This window comes from Euprymna scolopes, chromosome 20 (genome assembly GCF_053919585.1).
Source record: "Euprymna scolopes isolate OS-2025 chromosome 20, ASM5391958v1, whole genome shotgun sequence".
Classification (NCBI taxonomy): Eukaryota; Metazoa; Mollusca; class Cephalopoda; order Sepiida; family Sepiolidae; genus Euprymna; species Euprymna scolopes.
Genome location: NC_136501.1, coordinates 64,596,091 through 64,616,135, shown reverse-complemented (window position 1 = coordinate 64,616,135; position 20,045 = coordinate 64,596,091). Strand labels below are relative to the sequence as shown.

General features: G+C 33.6%; 1 protein-coding gene across 15 annotated transcripts in view; it reads right to left on the bottom strand.

The window, feature by feature from the left end:
• Nucleotides 1-20,045, bottom strand: part of LOC145241450 (mitogen-activated protein kinase kinase kinase 15-like) — a 391,615-nt gene that overhangs the window by 21,151 nt on the left and 350,419 nt on the right. For all 15 annotated transcript variants that reach the window (XM_080104421.1, XM_080104425.1, XM_080104411.1 and 12 more), the window contains 5 exons: nt 16,636-16,795; nt 13,400-13,459; nt 6,706-6,787; nt 5,537-5,616; nt 3,928-4,033 (listed from right to left, as the gene is read on the bottom strand). In XM_080104421.1, coding sequence (XP_079960547.1) covers nt 3,928-4,033; nt 5,537-5,616; nt 6,706-6,787; nt 13,400-13,459; nt 16,636-16,795 — 488 coding nt within the window. The remainder of the gene's footprint in view (nt 1-3,927; nt 4,034-5,536; nt 5,617-6,705; nt 6,788-13,399; nt 13,460-16,635; nt 16,796-20,045) is intronic.

The window sequence follows — 20,045 nt, the reverse complement described above, 5'->3', positions numbered from 1 at the left end:
TCCGATTACATACATACGAAAGAGTAACCGTCTGGCTTCTAACATTAAACTCATCGACAATGCAGTACACATGTATTTACACATTAAAAAAAAATGTTGCTGTGTGCATGTTTTTGTGTGCCATTTTGTGTATGTTTGTGTGTGCGTGTAATTACACTAATAGGTCGCATAAACTTTTGCACGCTTGTGCTTGTTTTTATTCTCACACATGCGTGTGCATTTTTTTAATTTTATTTTTTAGCTTGCATGTTTCTGTTTGTGGGTGTGCCATACACATGCCCACACACACAAATAAACAAAAAAACATGCACGCACACATGTGTATGAACATGCAGCATCAGACCACATATTACACTTTCAGCGTTGGCCTGAAAACTGACTTATTATTATATTTACTGTTTCGAAGATGGTAGTGAATAAAATAAAGCGCAATTGACTAAATATTACTTTTGGTAAGACACCAGGACAGTAGACCCTGCACGCATGCATGTTTTGCGTAAAGACAATAACAGCACTCCCTTGCAATAGAAGTGCGCAGACGCAAACAGTTTTATCCGTTTTATTTACCCCCCCCCTTTTTTTTTACTTAAATAATTTTTCTTTAAATAAATTTTGTTCATTTGCTTCGTCCATTTTATTTACGCATTCTTGCTTTGTTTTTGTTTTTTTTACTTATTTTTTGTGCATATGTTTATTTTATTTTTAACTAGCGAGGGGTATCCGGCGTTGCCCAGGTGTTTGGAGGTGAAGGGGGGGGGGTAAAAAAAAAACTAAGTATGAGGATCGAACCCAAACCGTTGAGGCAAAGTTGTGAAAAAAAAAATGTGCGACGTTAACCATTGCCCCACCGCGAGATGCTAACGGAAACATGTTTGAATTTATTTAATTACTTGGATTTGGTAGGTGCCCGTTTTAATGAGTTAATGACGCCAAGTTTGACTGTGGGATTTCATTTACTGCTGAACGCTTTTTTTCCCTCCCCCAAGATGTTATAGGAAAAAGACTAACCCACATGCGGCGAACGACAAATATTGAATATTTATCTACCCGAAATCGAACAAATTAAAGAGACAGGCAGGCAGGTTTCATTGTTAACTGTGAGATATTACGATTTATATGTGATATAAAAAGTTTTAAAAAGTTGTGAACTGACCGATCGCTTCTCTGAAAGAAGCCTTTTGCAGACACACAGAAAAAGCGAACACACATACATACATTTTCACTTTTATATTTATAAATAAAATAAATTATTCATTTTCTTCCTGGATAATTAAAACAACCTTTTTCCTGCACGTGTTTATTTTAATGTTAGTTTCATTTATATCCAAATTGTCCAAACCAATACATTTTCTTTAACTTAAATAAATTTAGCTCATTTTCTTTCATTTTTTCGTGCGCATATTTTTTTTTTATATTGAAATAAATTTTTATGTTCATTGAGTATTTTAAAAGATTTAATTTATACTAATTTAAAACATCTTTCAGAGTGGTACTGGCAAATGGTACATAAAAAACTTAACATGCCCGAAAATTTTTGTTAAATTTTATTGTTACAAATTTTGAGTATTATCTTAAAATTTGTTTGAAATTTTGCTATAAAAACTGTAATTTATTGTAATAAAAATATTTAAACCAAATGGTTTAGTTTATTATTAAATGAATTAAAACTGGTGAATGGTGCATGAAAAAACTCAACGTGTACAAAAAAAATGATAGAAAACAAACCTAGCAATCCAATAAAAAAAGAGATTGTAAGATGCACAAAAAAAAAATTAAAGAAAATGAACTAAATTTATTTAAGTTAAAGAAAAATCATTTAAGTAAAAAAAGATAAAAGAGTAAATAAAACAAACAAAACTATTAGCACCTGCGCACTTCTATTGTAAGGGAGCGTCATTATTATGTCTTTACGCAAAACATGCGTGTGTGCAGAATCCACTTTCTTGGTGTCTTACCATACTTTTTTAAAGTACACTCAAATTCATTCATAATTGTGAAATTATTCAAAATTGGAGAAATACAGCACAAACGCAACTGAAAAAATTATTCAAATGACGACATAGCAGCCGAGGAGGTGGGTTAAGCGACAGTGTCGGCGATGGTGACAACGTTTTGTGATGCTAACGACAGCGAAGAAATGAACGAGATATTTTGACGACAGAGAAAACGAAAAAAGGCGATAATTAGGAAGGATAATGTATTCAATATAGACGAAGGAATGAAATTGTTTAAAAAGAAAGGAATGCGATAGAAATATTTAAAACCCGACGCTGAGTGAGTTTATTGTTTATTTTTCTCTCTATATCTCTCTCTCATAATGAAAACAATAACAATAACAAAAACACAAAAAGGCTGTCCTTCCATTTTGGAGTTACAAGCAGACGACAGGATATGAACTGTTTTTTTTTCTTTTGCGCGGAAATTCTCTCTCGAATCTATTTCAAGTTTGTTTGTTCATCTAATTACACATTCTCTTTTATTTTCGTTACAATATATTTTATATATGTAAATAAAATTGTGTTAATTTTTCCATTGGCCTCGGTATTGTTACTTGGACGTGTTTTCCCTGTCTTGTGTTTATAAATGTCTTTCGAGAAAATGGATATATCCCTCCCGTATCTAAAAACCCGGGAAAACTAATTCCTTTTAAATAATTTTTTTTATATTTTGTGTTACAACTTTTACCCCTAGACATTCCGGGTCGTAACATAAATGGAATATAAATGTGTCAAATAAAGAGGTGCTTATGCACTTATATTAGCGTGCTATTTTTTTTTTTAATAGTATTTTCATGTTAAATTCAAGTTTTACAATATCTTGGTTTATTAATTTGTTAGGTAAAAATACAGAATAACTGAAAATAAAATGATTTTTAGTAAAATTTGCAAAGAATGCTATGTTTTACGGTTGTTGTAAAAATGGAATGAAAATTTAAATTTCGTTCTGTTTGAAATTCGGTACATTTTTACATTGCGTTTAACTCATCGTTCACATTCGACATGTCAACTTTTATAGGTTTTAGGGTATGCTGACAAGGTTGGAGGTGTCTATTCAGAAAGCTTTTCTTAACATGAGGAAGTTGGAGGTGTCTATTCCAAAAGCTGTTCTTAACATGGGGAGGTTGGGGTGTTTATTCGTTGTATGCATACCCGAAAACCAATAAAAGTCAACATTTAAAATGTGAACGGCAAAATGTTTTTGATACTTTTTGGATCACTCATTTTATTTATTATTTGAATTTCTTGGATATCACTTTAATATATTTACACTTATGTATTCATGACCTGAAAGTATTATTTCTCTGTTGGAGATATTGATGGTGTGAGACTCTAAGAAAGCAACTCATGTCATGGATGTGTGTCACAGGTAGAGATGAGTTATTGAATTCCTGGCAAAAGTGCATTTAGAATAGTGGTAACTATGTAGGAAAATAAATTCTGGATCACAAAAGGTTGTTTGTTTTAATGGTAATAGCTCTTCAATGTTTTGATTTAAAAAACACTTCGAAGGCTTTACCTATGGAATGATGAAAAAAATAATATGGAAACAATATCTATGGTTTTCTGGGAGAGAAAATGTAATCAATGTGAATTGTTTGTTTTGTTGTCTTACAATGTATTTTTTCTGATGGAAAATCAGAAATTGATATACTAACTTTGATTGTCTATGAGTCAAACGGTCAGTAGAAATGTTACTAAAGTTTTGGATTGAAAAAAAAACAAAAAAAAAACAGTAAAATGAGTAAAATTTTGGTCACTGGAATTTAAATTAACATTGTCTATTTATATATGCTCTGTTGTTATATGTTAACAATCATTGAGCTTTTACCTTAAAAAGGTTAACCTATTACAAGATAGTATATGCGCACACAAATATTTTTTTTCCACATGAAGTGTAATAGACCATGCAAAATAGAACAAAAAGTACCTGGTGCAAGGACATGAATAGCAGATTCTATGGAACATCGAAGAACGTTGTCCAGCGCAAACATCCAATGGGGTGGAATGTTGTGTGATTTAAGACAAGCATTGGCCTGGGAAAAAAATATAGAAAGGCAATCAAAAAACAAAAGAATTACATTAAAAAAATGTTACAATAGTATATTTTTACAAATAAATTTCAATATTAATTATTATTCAAACACTGCCGTGTTTGAATATATGGTTAAGCGTTAGTTTTACTCATTTAGAACTGCTTTAAAGCTTCACCACTCACTCATTTTGTGACCACATTTCAAACAATTTTTCAGTTCACAGGTCACTTTCCCAGCTATATTTTGAAAAAAAAAATGTTCAATTTTCGTTCAGTAAAGCAAAAGTTATAATAAAATTACTGTGTTAAAAAATTCTCAGAATCTGTAAGGAACGGAGAGACGTTTTCTTTTTGATTGGCTGTTGGTTACCATAGCAACCAAATCTGTTATGCTACCTCAAATTGGCTGGAAACGGCGGAGATGATGACGTAACAGGATATAAAAAAAACTGTCATAAATAAGTCACTGTTGTCTTGATCTGTCGCTCAGCTGTACTACCGCTAATAATTCACACGTAACAAGTGAGAAAATTTTATTTCAAAACAAAGCCTGGAAAAATCATGGATTACATAGAAAAATGCAAGCATGAAAAGTAATATGGTTAAGATTTAAACATGGAAAAGTAAAAGGACCAGTTGTTAAAACTGGAAAAGAAAAAGACAAGATATTCTAGTAAAAAAATATAATAAATTTATAACTTAAACTATTGCAGTATTAATTAAGAATTGATTACATTTTAAAAAAAATCTTAATGCTGTAGTATTTTAAGTTATAAATTTATTATATTTTTACTAGAATATATTGTCTTTTTCTTTTCCAGTTTTCACAGCTAGTCCTTTTACTTTTCCATATTTAAAAAACAACCCCCCCCCCCCCTAAATATTTTTTTTACTGAGGAACTCCTGTAAGTCTCTGATGATTTGTCTGGTGTATTCATGTCATTCAATGAAACATATGTAAGATTCAGCAATAAAACAATATGAATATTAATTAATGAATACTTCTGTGATTTTAGAATGTTTAGTAAAATTATATCGCTGTAGTTTTCTATATGTAAATCTGCTGAAACTAGAATGCTTATCAAAAATGTGCTCACAAACAGAGTATAATTATATTATATGTTTATTCAGTTTCACTCTAATATTAAAAACTGCTCACAAAAATAAAATAAACAAAATGGCACAAAAAGTTTATTATGCATTTAGTAGACTAAAAATTACGCAAATACACCAAATATTAACAGAGAAATGTCTTGTCCATCATTTTCCGCTTACATTAAGATCAATGGCCAAAGGATATAATTCAAATAAATTATGATGACTGGTTAAAAATCATTTATTGATCAAATTTTATTTTATTTCCTAAAAACAAAAATACTGAATAAATTTGCATAAATTTTGGTGTACAGCTTTTTTTTTTTTTTTTTTTAAACCTGAGAGGTACATATATAATAAAGTCTTTGTTAAAACTTTTAAAACTGGATAAGCACGCAAAAAAACCTACAGCTTCTTGTAGAACATATAACGCTCGTGGAATTTCTGCAAGCGCCGTAGGATCAGATTCCAACTCTTTATTTAGTTCATCTGAAATGACAAAAAAGAGATCAGAATATATCATTTTTATTTGCCAGGAATGGAATGAAATCATTTTATTTAGGCAAAAAAATTTTTTTTTATTTGCTTACACATTTTAAAACTTATACAGAAAAAAAATCTGAGTTATAAGGGAGACAACTCTTTATATTTTTCAATTAAAATCAAATATCCACTTGGCACGATCAGAGACTTGGTTCAGTTGAAAGCTGATTTTACAAAGATCATTGTACTGGGTATCTGCCCCTCTCATCATTAGGTTTTCTCTCGGTTGCTTCTAATGCAAGGCTTTACGTTGCAAGTAAAACAGTTGCATTTGCAATTGATTTTTCATTTGAAATTTCCAAAAGAAGAAACTATTAGAGTAGAAGGCTTTCCGACATCTAGGGATCTCAACAACGAAGGGGTGAATTTTGCTGTTTGTCGGCTTAGTCGGTATTTCAAAGGGGGCATAAGAGCTAGGACTTTGTCAGAGCACCTTTCATTAAAGTACTTGTAAAAAGGCACAGGAATACATTAGAATAAAATCTAAAACATTTAAAAAAACAAACAATTTTGACGCCAAAGAAATTTTGCTTCTTTAACCTTCTTCAGGTGTATCTTGCGAGTTAAATGGAAAATAAATCGAATTTCGGTTGAAATCCGACTTTCCTCAGTGAATTAGACAATATTTTTTACTCATTGTAATTAGGTAACAGCATTTTTTTTTCTTCAATGAGGAAAAAAAAAAGTCTATTTCACTGAGGAAAGTCAGATTTCGATTAAAATATTTTATTTATTTCCAATTTCAAAAAATAAAATATATAATAAATCTTCAGCACTGAAACTGGGATTTTTAAATGTATTTGTTTTTAATGTTTTATATCTCTGGTGTTTTTAAATTGTAGAAATATTGATCAAGTAAAATATACACATGCCAACCTGGACTATAAATCGGAAGAGACATGAACTAAAATGTAGAAATATTGATTTAGTATTTAAAAAACAAGTTATAAGAATATGCATGGATTTTAGATTTTATCTAAGTGGTAAACTAACAAACAAAAAAAAAAGAAAAAAAAGAGGCTCCTCCGTACTTACTGATTGCTTTTATTATTGGTTCTTTGGTATGTGGAGAATGAATCTGTTCTCGCAGGCCCGTTAATAATAAGTCCAAATGTTCCTGAATATAAATGGAGAGAAATATTAGTACACGTCTACAAGATCATCAGAAGATAAGTTTCATTCCTTTTATCTACTTGGAAAGACATTGTTCACTTTTTATAACATGATCTGACAATTATCAAAAGAATGACACAGCAATCCGTACAAAAAATATATGCAGTTTTATTGACAAGATAAGAATGCTAAAAATGACCCAAATAAAACTCTGCACTGAGAAATGAATACGTTGGAATCTAGAGAAAGGAAAAACAAAAAGAGAAAAACAGGTTGTATATGTGCATTTTAGTTGTAAATGTCTTCTTTGGTTTTATATTTGACTAGTGGGGGTGCCTGGCGTTGCCTGGGTGTTTGGAGGTGTGTTGATCAAAAAAAAAAAAAAAGAAAAAAGCTCGAATTCATACTGCAAAGGAGAAAAAGAATGTGAAAAAAAGAGTTAGTAATTAACTTTTATCCAGGTGATGAAAGACGAAATAAAAAAATTAAAAAAAAAGATTCAGAGGTGGGATCGAACTCAAAAACGTAGGGTAATTAGTCTTCCTCCTAACCAGTATGCCACAGCGAATAGCGAAATCAATGAGTTGGTAATTAACTTAATAATCACACACATGCAGAAGTGAACGTTGCATTTATAACTGGCCTCCGGCCAGTTAAGTTTTTCTGCTTTTTGCTGATTTATTTATTTGTTTCCCCATGATGTTGGGGAAAACCAGCTACCCCCCCCCCCCAAAAAAAAAAAGAGGGAACTCTGGCAGTGTCCAAATAAATAGCAATTGTCTGATATAAAAGGTTTCCCCCACATTGATCAAACTTAAAATGTCCCGGCCTGGAAGGCCAGGAGACACTTGCGTTTGCCTTGATTAGTTTCATTTTATTTATACGAGAAAGACAAACAAACACTTGAAACGATGAAATTTTTTAAAACTAGATGAAAAAAAAAGATAGAGACAATGTCCGTTAGCAAATTGGAGATATTACGATACAGAAAGTATAAGGAAACTTCTCCCAGAATCTAACCAACGTGAGAACCTCGATGAAAAAAGCCTTTTATGGACATACATAAACGCTCATACTCATTTTGCCTTTCATATAATAGACTAGTGGGGGGTACCCGGCAATGCCCGGGTGTTTTGAGGTGTGTGTGGTTTTGGGTAAATCAAAACTCCGGGGGTGGGTGGGGGTTAAAATAATAAAAAAAAAGTTTTGGTAGGTGAGTATGAGGATCGAACCCAAACCCTTGAGGCAAAGTTGGAAATGAAGTTGTGAAAAAAAAACCATGCTACGTTAACCACTGGGCCATGGCGACATACAAGGGAAACACGTTTGAATTAATTAAAAATAGGTGGCCGCAATAAAAGTTAACTCTGCTGCTTCTATTTAACCTAATTAATGAGGTCAAATAGAAGTCATGCAATTAACTTTTGCTAACCCATGTTTTTTCCCCAACAGCTCCCCATTGTCCAGATTGAATAGCAATTGTCTGATATAAGAGGAGTTTGTCCCCACATTGATCAAAGCTGATTGCTTTTGGATGTTTCCCGGCGCGATGCCGAGAACCACACGGTTTGAATTTAGTTTCACTTTATTTATACTAAAAAGCAAGACAAACAGGGGATAGAGCGAAATAGTGCGAATCTCATAAAAGTCGACTTAAATAAATGTAGAGGCGACCCGCGTTCCCAAATCGTAGATATTATTATCTAGGGGCTATATAAACAGTTCTAAGTGATCGTAACGACCCCGGTAGTGTGTGCGAAAGAAGCCTTTGCGAGACATACACGAAATGGTCACACATATTTTGCCTTTTATATATATAGATAGACTAGCAGGTGACGGCGAAAAAGAAAGTCTGACATCATACCATGACACTAAAAGGGCAGAGAAGTGAGAATGGTTGAAATTTAATGATTAAAACGTTAATTGACAGGTGTGTAAATTTAATGAAGTCAAGCATCACACCATAGGGGTATGAAGCCAGTTTCCCCAAGATGTTGGAGAAAACCAGCCCCCATAAAAAGGGTAGTGTCCAAATGAATAGCAATTGTCTGATATGGTGGGTTTTCCCTGCATTGATCAAAGCTGATTGCTTTCTGGACGTCCTTGCCATGAGTGCCAGAGAGACCTGTTTGCTCCGATTTCAATTTTGCTTTTTTATACGGAAAAGCCAAACAAACATGCAGAGACCAGGAAATACCATGAAAATGGTGTGTAAAAGTTGCTCAAATAAAAGATAGACGCGACTTCCCTTCGTAAATCAGAGATATTATAATCTAGGAAGTATATAAAAGGTTCTAAGAAACCGTGCCCCCACCCCCTCCAAAAGCCTTTGCCGGACATACAAAAACAAGAAAAAAACAAAAGGCACACACTAACACACATTTTTTCTTTTATATTATAGATAGCCTTGTGTAATGAAGTCATAGTGATTGTTACAGTTTCAAGTTGCAATCAGCAATGACTTGAGTGTTAAGTAGCAGGAGTTTAGTGAGTCTGAATAAATTGATGTTCTTTGTTTTATAGAAAAATCAAATTGAAACAGTGCATTAGTCTGTGTAAGTGTCTGGAACTTTCAAATGGTCACTCATCCGATTCTGGTCGTGCTCCATGTTGCTTAACTTCAAAGATCTAACAAAACCAGTATGTCCACGTGATTATGCCGCCTAAGTAATCTAATTTTTATTTTTATTTCTTTTTAGCTGCATTGTTCGTTTGTTCTAACATGCTTAGGTGATTGTGTGTTTAATGATTGTAAAATATTAGAAACTTTTTGGTGGGCCTGTACAATTCACCCCCCCCCCCTTATGTTTTACTTTTTTTTTTTTTTCAATTTTCTCAGCAGATTACTATCGATTGCACACTAATCTAACAGACTATAAAAAAAAAGAAGATAATATTTAAAGATTTTTTAGGTGGTATGCAGTTTCTAATACAACGTTCTAGTAAATTGATCCCCCATATTAGGACCAGTCGACATTTGAAGACCATTGTACAGGTCCACGAACGTTTTAATATTTTTATAGATAGCAACATTTATCAAAATAATTGAAACTAGCAGGAACCATGGAATTTAAATGGAACAAGAAATATAAGAAATATGTTTTGATAAACCTGCTATTTTTTCTCGTGGATAGCGCTAAAAATTATGTTTTGAAACAGGAAAACTAATAACACAAAACAAATACAAGTTTATTATTAACATTTCTATAAAAATAGTGTCCATTGTATTTTAAACATTGAACTGACCCAAATGTGATAACTTATTAAGTACTAATAAACACTCCGGAGGTAATATTGTGCTACATAGTTCAATGCAAATAATAAAATCACTTTGTGAGAGACTGTCTTTAATTTATTCCTTTAGTTCAGCACCTCTTGGCTGACAATGTTCATTTTTTTCCCCTATTTCTTTCAAATGTTTCTCTTTTTTATGTTATGTTTTGCTGACGTCTTTCTTTGGTGAAGAATCACAGCATGTTGCAATAATACAAGCTCCTTCTTTAGTAACGCTTTGAAAAAGGCCAAATTTTTGAAGGCCAAACTGCTTAAAAAAAAAAAAAAAAAAAACCCTGACAATCCTGAACAAGAGCATGAAAGTAGCCTCCCTTTGATGTAGCTTCATTTTTCAAAGCATAATATATGGGTCTAAGGAAAGAACAGGAAAAATATTATATAGAACAATACAGAAACCATACTAAGAGCTTAAAATAGAAATATTTTATTTTCAGGTTCTTGTCCAGTATTCCCCTTACATTTATCTATTTCCGGGGATTACTATTTCTTAGGACTGTTTATATATCCCCTAGGTCATAATATCTACGATTTGCAAAGGGACGTCATGTTTAGATTTATTTATAAAATTTGCACTATTCCGTTCTGTCACGTATTTGTTTGACTTTTTAGTATAAATAAAGTGAAACTGAAATATTGAAAAATTGGCTAAATACATTATTTCCTTCACCCTCAATGGGACATTTTTCTACAGGGAGGGGTAGCAAAAGATTGTTCTTCCATGACAAGCTAGCCAAATTACACATGCGCAAAATACGCTGTTCCTTGAATTAGTTTAGATATTATAAAAAGCAAAAAAAATATATAAAAAAATCCGGTCATGGTGTAGTATTGGGAATCCCAGATTAAATGCTATATAGGTAGTTTAGAAATAGAAAGATATAAGCATATTTTGTTTCCCATCAGCGATTTAGCAGGGTCAGAAAAGCTTAGGTTTGACAGGCATCAGACCAAGTCACCTTTAACGACCTAGATAGAATACACCGGAAATTAGGGGTGACACGGGATTGTGGTCGTAGGCTTCCGTTTGATGACCACATGGGGCAGAGTGGTTTTAGACAGCAGATGAAGCAGACGGGAAATTGGGGTCCCTCCCGACAATCTGGTTTGCCTTGAATAAAAGATTGAAGCTTCAGTCCATCTTGTTGTTCATTAATGAATCTGTCTGCAGTGACCACTCCCCAACGAGATGGCAGACCAGCAACCAGAAAATATCATCCGCTGGCCAAGGCAAGCAGGTATGTTCACATTACATTGCGCATACACGTCTCGGAAACCTTCCAAGGCATGAAACGGTGTAAGGATAAGAACACACACCCACACACACATATAACAGTGAACTGCACGTAACATACGTAAAAGTATATACACACCCACACCCATATATGTAAAAACATTGATAAACGTAAACGGAACGCAAAAGTACTCGTAACAAGTAAAAGTAGACGTTTAATAATAATAGAGAATAAATAATAAAGACGCAAACATCTCTTTTACAACGGTCAAAGCAGCAGCGTTGTTATCTTTGGATTGCAACTTCGATCCGAGGTATCAGATAAATTTTTTTATTTTTCGATTTTTAAAGTTTTAATATTAAAACAGGGTTATTTATACCATTTTTTTTTTTCCATCATGGTTCGCTGTTTTTTTTTTTTTTTTTTTCCTATTTTTTAAGAAATTTAACATCGTGTTTTTTAAATAATATTTAAACAGGGTTATTACTTCAGCTTATTCTTTAGTTTTCATTTTGTTTTGTTTTAACCCTCCCCCCAACATATACACCTCCAAACACCTAGGCAACGCCGGGTACTCCCGCTAGTCTAATCTATATATCTATATATATATAAAAGGCAAATGTGGTGTGCGCATTTTTGTATGTTCAAGAAAGGCTTTTTTTCGCCGGGGTTTAAGGGGGGGGTACTGTGTCTTAGAACTTTTTATATACCATCTAGATCGTTATATCTACGATTTGCGAATGTACGTCGCGTCTAGATTTATTTACACCCGACTTTTACAAAATTCTTGCTATTTCAGTTTTTCTCGTGTTTGTTCGACTTTTTAGAATAAATAAAGTGAAACTAAATTGAAAGGATGTCTCTTCCTCGGCTTTCGCGCCGGAGACATCCAGAAAGCAAATCAGCTTTGATCAATGCTGTGAAAACTGCGTTTTTTATTTGGACACCCCCATTTTTTATGGCAGCTGGTTTTCCCCTAAATCTAACATCTTGGGGAAACAAAACCAAAAAAACCTACCTTGCAGCCAAAGTTAACCGCGGAATTGATGTTTGAACTCATTAAATTTATGCACATGTCAATTCCCTTTTTAATCATTAAATTTCATCAATTCTCATTTAAGGTAAGTCCTCATGCTTTTTTTTTTTTTGCTTTCGCCTCAAGGATTCGGGTTTGAGCCTACCTCCCTCCCCAAAACTTTTTTTTTTTTTCAAACACTCGGGCAACGCCGGGAATTCCCGCTAAAAAGTTTTAACTGTTCGTTTTACATCACATTCTTTTTTTTTCCATCACATTTGCTGTTTTTTTTGTTTTTGTTTTCTCGATTTTTTTAAAAAAGTTTTAAAATTGTTTTATAATATTTAAACAGGGTTATTACTTTGTTTTGATTTACCCCCCCCCCACACACACACACCTGGGCAACGCTGGGTACCCCCGCTAGTCTAATATATAAAAGTGAAAATGTGTGTGTATGTGTGTTTGTATGTCTTGCAAAAACTTTTGACAAAGGCAATGGTACCTCACCAAACTGGTATCGTTTTAAACCTCGACCCTTTGGACAACAAATATCGAAAAATTTGCCAAAAACACCAATTCCTTCACCATCAACTGGCTGATTTCCTACAGGGAGGGTTTTTTTTTTTTTTTTTTTTTTTTTTTTTGCAGCGCCATTTTTTGCAAATCATCGTATCGTCGTATTGGTTTGATTAACTTTTAATTTTAACGTTGCGAACTTCTGGTTGGAAGATGGAGCATCGGTAACGCGTCAGATTTTTTTAAAACACTTTCTTTTGGCCTTCGCGTCATGGGTTCGAGCCTGCCTGCCTACTACCACTTTTTTTTTAACAACTCTCTCCATCTTGCCCCCCCCCCTCCCCCTGCTACTACTATTTTTTTTTAACACTTCTCTCCACATGGGCTGCCGACTGTAGTTTTCATTTCTCCCCGCTACCACTTTTTTTTTTTCTTCGCCTTCTTTTTTTTTTTTTTTTCAAACACCTACAAACACCTGGCCAACGCCGGGCACTCATGCTAGTCAATAATAAAATTGAAAAATGAAGATTAAAATAAAAGAAGAACAACAAAAACTTACTATCGTTACTTTTGTATCAGGAACTTCTCTTTTAAAACAAGAAAACCATTTTTCGAGAATCTGAAAAAAAAATATTTTAGATAATTTCAAAATGAAAAAAAAAAAAAAAGAAAAAGAAGAGAAAAAAGATGTTTTACAAATATATATTTATTAATAGCACAAGTATTTTTTTTTTTTTAACTTTCATTTTTGTTCTGCCTTTTGCTTTTTTTTTTCACTAAGCCATTTGCATTTTTGACCAAATAATATTAGGATGGTGCTAAACTTTTTGTAGGTTTGTAGAAAGAGCATTTTAAACCATTGTTATTACTTAAACATATCACCATGATTAATTTATAACTTTTCTTTCATATTATCAAAGCATCATTCACATTTGAGAGTATCCTGTACCTCAACAAGGCCACTTATTCGCCCATACCTGGAGTATTGTTGCCACATCTAGGCTGATGCATCTACCAATAGCCTCTCCCTTTTGGATAGGTGCAAAAAAGAGTTTTCAATCTAGTAGGTCCCTCTGTCAACTAAGCTCCAACCCCTGTCCCATCGCCGCAATGTTGCATCTCTGTGCCTGTTTTACAAATATTTTAATGGAATGTGTTCTGTTGAAATTGTTACATTTGTGCCCCCTTGACGTACATACCCCCAACAAACCTGCTTAGCAACAAAATCTTACCCTTTCAGTGTTGCTAAAAAGCTTTCTTCCCTCGAACAGCTAGACTTTGGAATTCCCTTCCTGCTACCTGCTTCCTTGACTATACTGATATGCAGAAGTTTAAATATAACGTAAACCAGCATCTTGTTAATCTTTCCATGGCATGGTCCCAAATAGTAGCCTCTTACATCCAAGTGGCAATATGCTTTATTAGGGGTGAACAAGAGTAAAAAAAAAAAAAAAATCAGCAATAGTCTCACCCATCTTGACCTGAAAACAACTTTCTTTAGTCAACTGGAAGGGAGTCATTATCAACCATGATATTGCTCATCTTCATACACCACAACTGACCAAAGATCTTTATAAGAGAATTTGGTTGAGAAATCTTGCCCCATCCTGCATATTCTCCTGACCTAGCTCCCTCAGATTATCACATTTCACAGATTCCAAAATCATTTAGATGGCCTTAAGTGGAGATTGAACACAAGTTAGATTCATATTTCACATCAAAACCTAAAGAATTTTACAAATGAGGCATTTATAAGCTCGCAAAGGTTGTTATTTGTATTAATAAAGATTTTCAAAAACAAAGATTTTCATTTTCAAAATGAAATTGTAAAATCAGCAAAAACTTCTGAAAATGTACCTGTCGAGAAGACAGGGACAATAGGAAGTGAAAACTAAAATTAAACTCTTTATTCTTTTCATAAATTGCCATTTTTATTATAAGAGTAGAATAACAATAGCTTCAAAATCATTTTTCACTCTATCGACTATTATTCCTGTCTTAGTTGCTATTTTCAAAACGATTTCGCCAACATTGGCTGCACTCTTCATTGGATGCATCTTTTCAAACAAGAATTTTTATGTTGAATTTTGAAATCTATATGAACTGTGAACTGAACACCTTATCTAATACACCAAATAATCTTACAGAATGAGAACAATCTACCTCTGTGAATTAAATAAAAGGTTCATTTTGTAATTCTGTATGTATTCTAGAGTTTGATATAAAGATGTTTACATTTCGAAAAGATGCACGCAAAAGTCAGAGACTGATGTGAATAAATCCCTATTGAGTCATTCATTTAGATAATCTAGCCCTACCCATGTTCCACCATGATTGATCTTTTTTCACCATCTAAATAAAAATTTAAAAAAATAATAATAAAAAGGTAGTAAAAGTAACAATCAAAATAAGAAGAATAAGTTGAAATATTACAAATTATCTAAATTAAAATCTGTTGCCAAGGCCGCTGGAAAAATGGTGGGATCTTTCTATCGATCCGGTAAATATCTCACTGCTGATGCTATTCTCTATCTATATAAGAGCCAGGTACGTCCAAGGATGGAATATTGTTGCCACATCTGGGCAGGAACTGCTAGAAAGGACTTGTCCTGCCTTGATAGAGTTCAAAATAGACTTCGTAGCCTCGTAGGAGATGTCCTTTTCTCTTCCCTGCAACCTCTATCTCACAGAAGAGATGTTGCGAGTTTGTCGCTGATGTATCGTTATTTTCATGGAAGGTGTTCAACTGAGCTTCAATCTATGGTCCCCCCTCGCCAAACTTTCACAAGAAACACTCGTCTAGCTGTACACACTATCAATAATTCCTCCCACTCTTTATCTGTGCCTAAACCTAAACGTAGATTCCATGAACAAAGCTTCTTTCTTAGAACTGCACGCCTGTGGAATTGTCTTCCGTTTTCCTGCTTTCCAGCTGACTACAATATGGTTGTGTTCAAGTCTAACATAAATAAGTTCTTGATGAGCCGTTCTATATAAGTTATCAAATTTACCAAATTTTCATTACTAATGATTACTATATTGTCCAATGTCTACTGTACACTCTTTAACCCTTATCCTTGAGTGGCCTATCGGCCTTGATAAGTGGTGATGCCTATGTAAAAAAAAAAAAAAAAAAAATTATCAGCCGGTGGATTTTTTTCTCTTGATCTTAAAATCCAACAGAGTCTAAGGCATTCTTGTAATGACCGTTTCCCTTTTGACTAGTGTATTGCCGATCCAATGAAGTACTAGGAGGTTCACTCTCCCTGGCTTTGCCTTCTCTCTTTGAGAAGAGGGTTAGTTTATTACTAATTACCTAAGACGCCTCTACTGGGGAATACCGGTAGGGGTGTCCAGGCATTTCTTGTAGGTCAGAGTTATCCTCTTTTAGGGGGAGGGGCCTGGCTTTTCAAGCTTAATTTCCAACCCTGGTGTCATATCTTGTCATGGGAGAGAGATAAATACACTAATCTTAAAAGTTTCAAAAGCATTTTAAAACTTTGTTACTGTTGATCTACTCTATTTCAAAAGTAAATGAACTTTTCCAGAGACTATGATTAGAGTTATAACAAAGTGTCGTAGTGATCATTGATGGCAGTCATAGCCACAGTATCAGAGGTAGACTTTCCATAACATACTATTTTGTAATTCTCTAAATACACTCTTGTAAATATACTACTGTGTTTTCTTATCCATTATGAAGGTTGCAAAAATAAACTTATAGAAATGTTTGTTTTTTTTTAAATTTATTTTTATGCAATTTGAAAACAAGAAAGTAGAATCCTAAACACTTACCTTTTTCCTGTCTGTGGTAAAAATACCCACAAGCGTTTCTCTCCGTTCCGAATCCTTGCAGAGAAGGTAGAACTTGGAAGTGTAAGATGACTGTGATCCAGAAGCTTCGTCTCGCATCGTTTCAGGTGTACAGGGAGAACTTGAAATGGGGGACTGAATACTACAAATGACACAGCATAACAAAAATAATTTTTTGATTAAAAATATGGAAGAAGCAACCATTAATAACTTAAAAATAAAAAATATGTGATATCAATATTTATATCTTAAATTTATTTATCTAATTTGGAGAGAAAAAAAATCAATAAAATTTACAGGAAACTAAAATGATTTTGTTAATATTTTAATTTTAGTTTGTTTTACGCATTCATTAACGGTTGTGAATCCGTAACATATTTTTACCAATTTAAAAAATTTTTTATTTGAAATTATTTTTTTTTTAAAGGTATTTACTAAATCATTGACTGACCAGTAAAAATCATAAAACAAAATTTCAGATGGATAGATCTATTGTATTTCAAGTCAAAATTCACTAAAAATACAAATGAGCCATGTCCAGCCCAAGAGATGGTGGCGATATCAAAAAAGATACTACACCCAACAACAATTACAAAAAACCTTTTCACCGATTGCCATGGATAAGAACACGAGCTGAGAGTTCATCATTCAAAGGCAACATGAATTGAAACAAATACATTGAAGACATTGCCAAGGCTGCTGCCAAAGTGGACTTCTACTACGCTAGAAAAATACTCACACTTAACATTCTATCTATATGATTATAAAACTCTGTGGACTGTGCACCCTTGCTGGAATCTTGTCTTCAACGATCGGGTGATTCCATCTTTCAAAAAAGGGATGACAGGTGAATTTATATATACCTTTATTTATACATTTATATAATTCTATGGACAATTCAACTGTGGTTGCTCGAATCTTGTCTTCAACAATTGGCCAATTCTATCTTTTAAAAAAGGGATGGCAAGTGAATTTTATGTGTATGCTGTGGCTTAGAGGCTAAGGAATGAGGGTGGATAGTTGTATGTTTTGGTTTGGATTCTAGCTGATGGCACCCAAATCATATATTTTAGTTTTGATCTCACTACTATATATTAGGTTCAATATAATAGTCGATAGAGAATTGTCTCTATAATAATAAATACGCAATCTGCATGAATTAAAATATATTTAAGCTTATCTTACGCCCGAGCAATGTCCAATGGCCTGTTAATATCTTTATAAAGTCACGGTTCACCCTCGAATTGAATACTGTTGCCATAAATAGGTCGGTGTATCAACAACTAGCTCCTCTCTATTAAACTGTATCCAAAAAAAAAAAAAAGAAAAAAAAAGAAAAAAAAAGGAGTTTCCAATCTAACAAGTCCTGCACTGTCAAACAAGACCCAACCTCTGTCCCACCACCACAATGTTGTATCCCTGTACTTGTTTTACAAGTACTTTAATCGAATGTGGTCAGAGGAACTCATAGCACTGGTGCCCCGCAACATAAATATTTCTGACTAATCTAACAAGTAGCAAAACCCATGCCTTCACTGTTGTGGTATCCTGGTGCAGGAGAGCCTTCTACTGTAATAGTTTCTTCTATTCACACTGTTGGACTTTGGAATTCCCTCCCTGTTTCTGACTGTATTAACATGCAAAAGTTTGGTTGGTTGGTTGTTTTTGTTTTACGGCATATATACCCTTTTCGGGTTATTTAATGCCGAATCCAAAGATTTTGAAGAAAAAATTTTTAATATAATATATTTGTTGTTTTCAAGTCGGTTTCTATTTAACCCATAGTTGGAACCCTAACAGGTACTACCACTCCGGGTCAGAGTGGACCTGGGAGCAATGGTAATTAAAGGGTGGCTCCACACACCCCAAAGCCCGCAAGCTGGGGCCTCACCACTGGATATAGTTTAAGTCAGTGTATTCTAATGCCCCACCGACATGGCCGCAAAAGTTTGGATGTAATGTGAACAACCCAATAAAGTTTTCTGTTCTGTACACATCGATCTACATTGTCCAATGTAATCTTCCTCTGAAGTCATCAGATCTAAGATCATCTTTAACTAATATTAGATATGCACTTCTTGAATAAAAGATAAAGGTATTCTCTGCTCTAACACACACACATATATATATATATATATATATATATATATATATATAGTCTGTTTATTATATGAACATTATTGATTACATATATGCATACATGTTTCAGTGGAATCCCAATTCAATGATAACACCTCATCAGACCAAAAAAGAAACAATTCTTTTTTTTGTCTGATTGAATTGGAATTCTACTGAAACATGTATGCACATATGTAACTAATAATGTTCATATAATAAACAGACTATATACCAACTCTATCCTGCATTGAGCACTCTTTAATAATCAAGTGAGTCTCAATGGATTTACATCTAGGAAACCAATTAATACAACCATTATATATAATTATTTACTATAATAATTATTATATCTATATATCTATAAAAGTGAACGTGTCTGTCTGTCTCTCTGTTTGCCTGTGCACATTTCGCTACACAATAACTCCGCCAACTTTCAGTTTACAGACTCAAAAATCTTTGTAATCAGTTTTTGGCCAGAAATTTGGCTGTTAAGGGGTCAAAGTTCAACAATTTGATCTTTGAGAACTCTACCAAACTCCTCCGCCAATTTAGTGTCTAAACACTTGAAATTTTAGATATAGGTTCCTTGGACATGGATCTAATTTAATAACTTGATTTGAGCCCAAACAATAAATGTTAAAGGGTCATAATAGGGGTCAAAGTTTAAAAAAATTTGACCTCTGTGGTTTCTACCAAATTACTCAGACAATTTCTGGTCTAAACATTTGAAATTTTACATAAAGGGTATTCAGAGATAGGGCAAGCTTTTTAATCGGTTTGGGTAAAAATTTGAGCTACAAATATATAAATCTATGTATGCATGTTTGCATGTCTGCCTAAAACTTTTGACAGAGATGACAGATTTTCACAAGATCAGTATTGTTTTGAAGCTCGACCCTTCAGACGACAAATACTGAAAATTTGGCTAAAAACATTAATTTCTTCACCCTTAACTGAGCACTTTTCTACAGGGAGGTGTTGGTTTTCTCGTCGATATTTTCGAAAGTTATCTCCTCTTTTCGATTGTCTAGCCTTAATTTAATCCCACATCACCTCCGGTTTGGCAGTGATCGTAACAGCAAAGATGTCACTTTTTTTACGCGTTCTTTTCCTCCTTTGCAGTACGGGTTCGAGCCTACCTTCCTATTACCACTTTTTTTTTTTTTTTGCTCAACACACACCTCCAAACACCCGGGCAACGCCGGCCACCCATGCTAGTATATATATAATAGTGATTAGACGATTCTAATATTTTTCCCTGATTTCAATGGTTC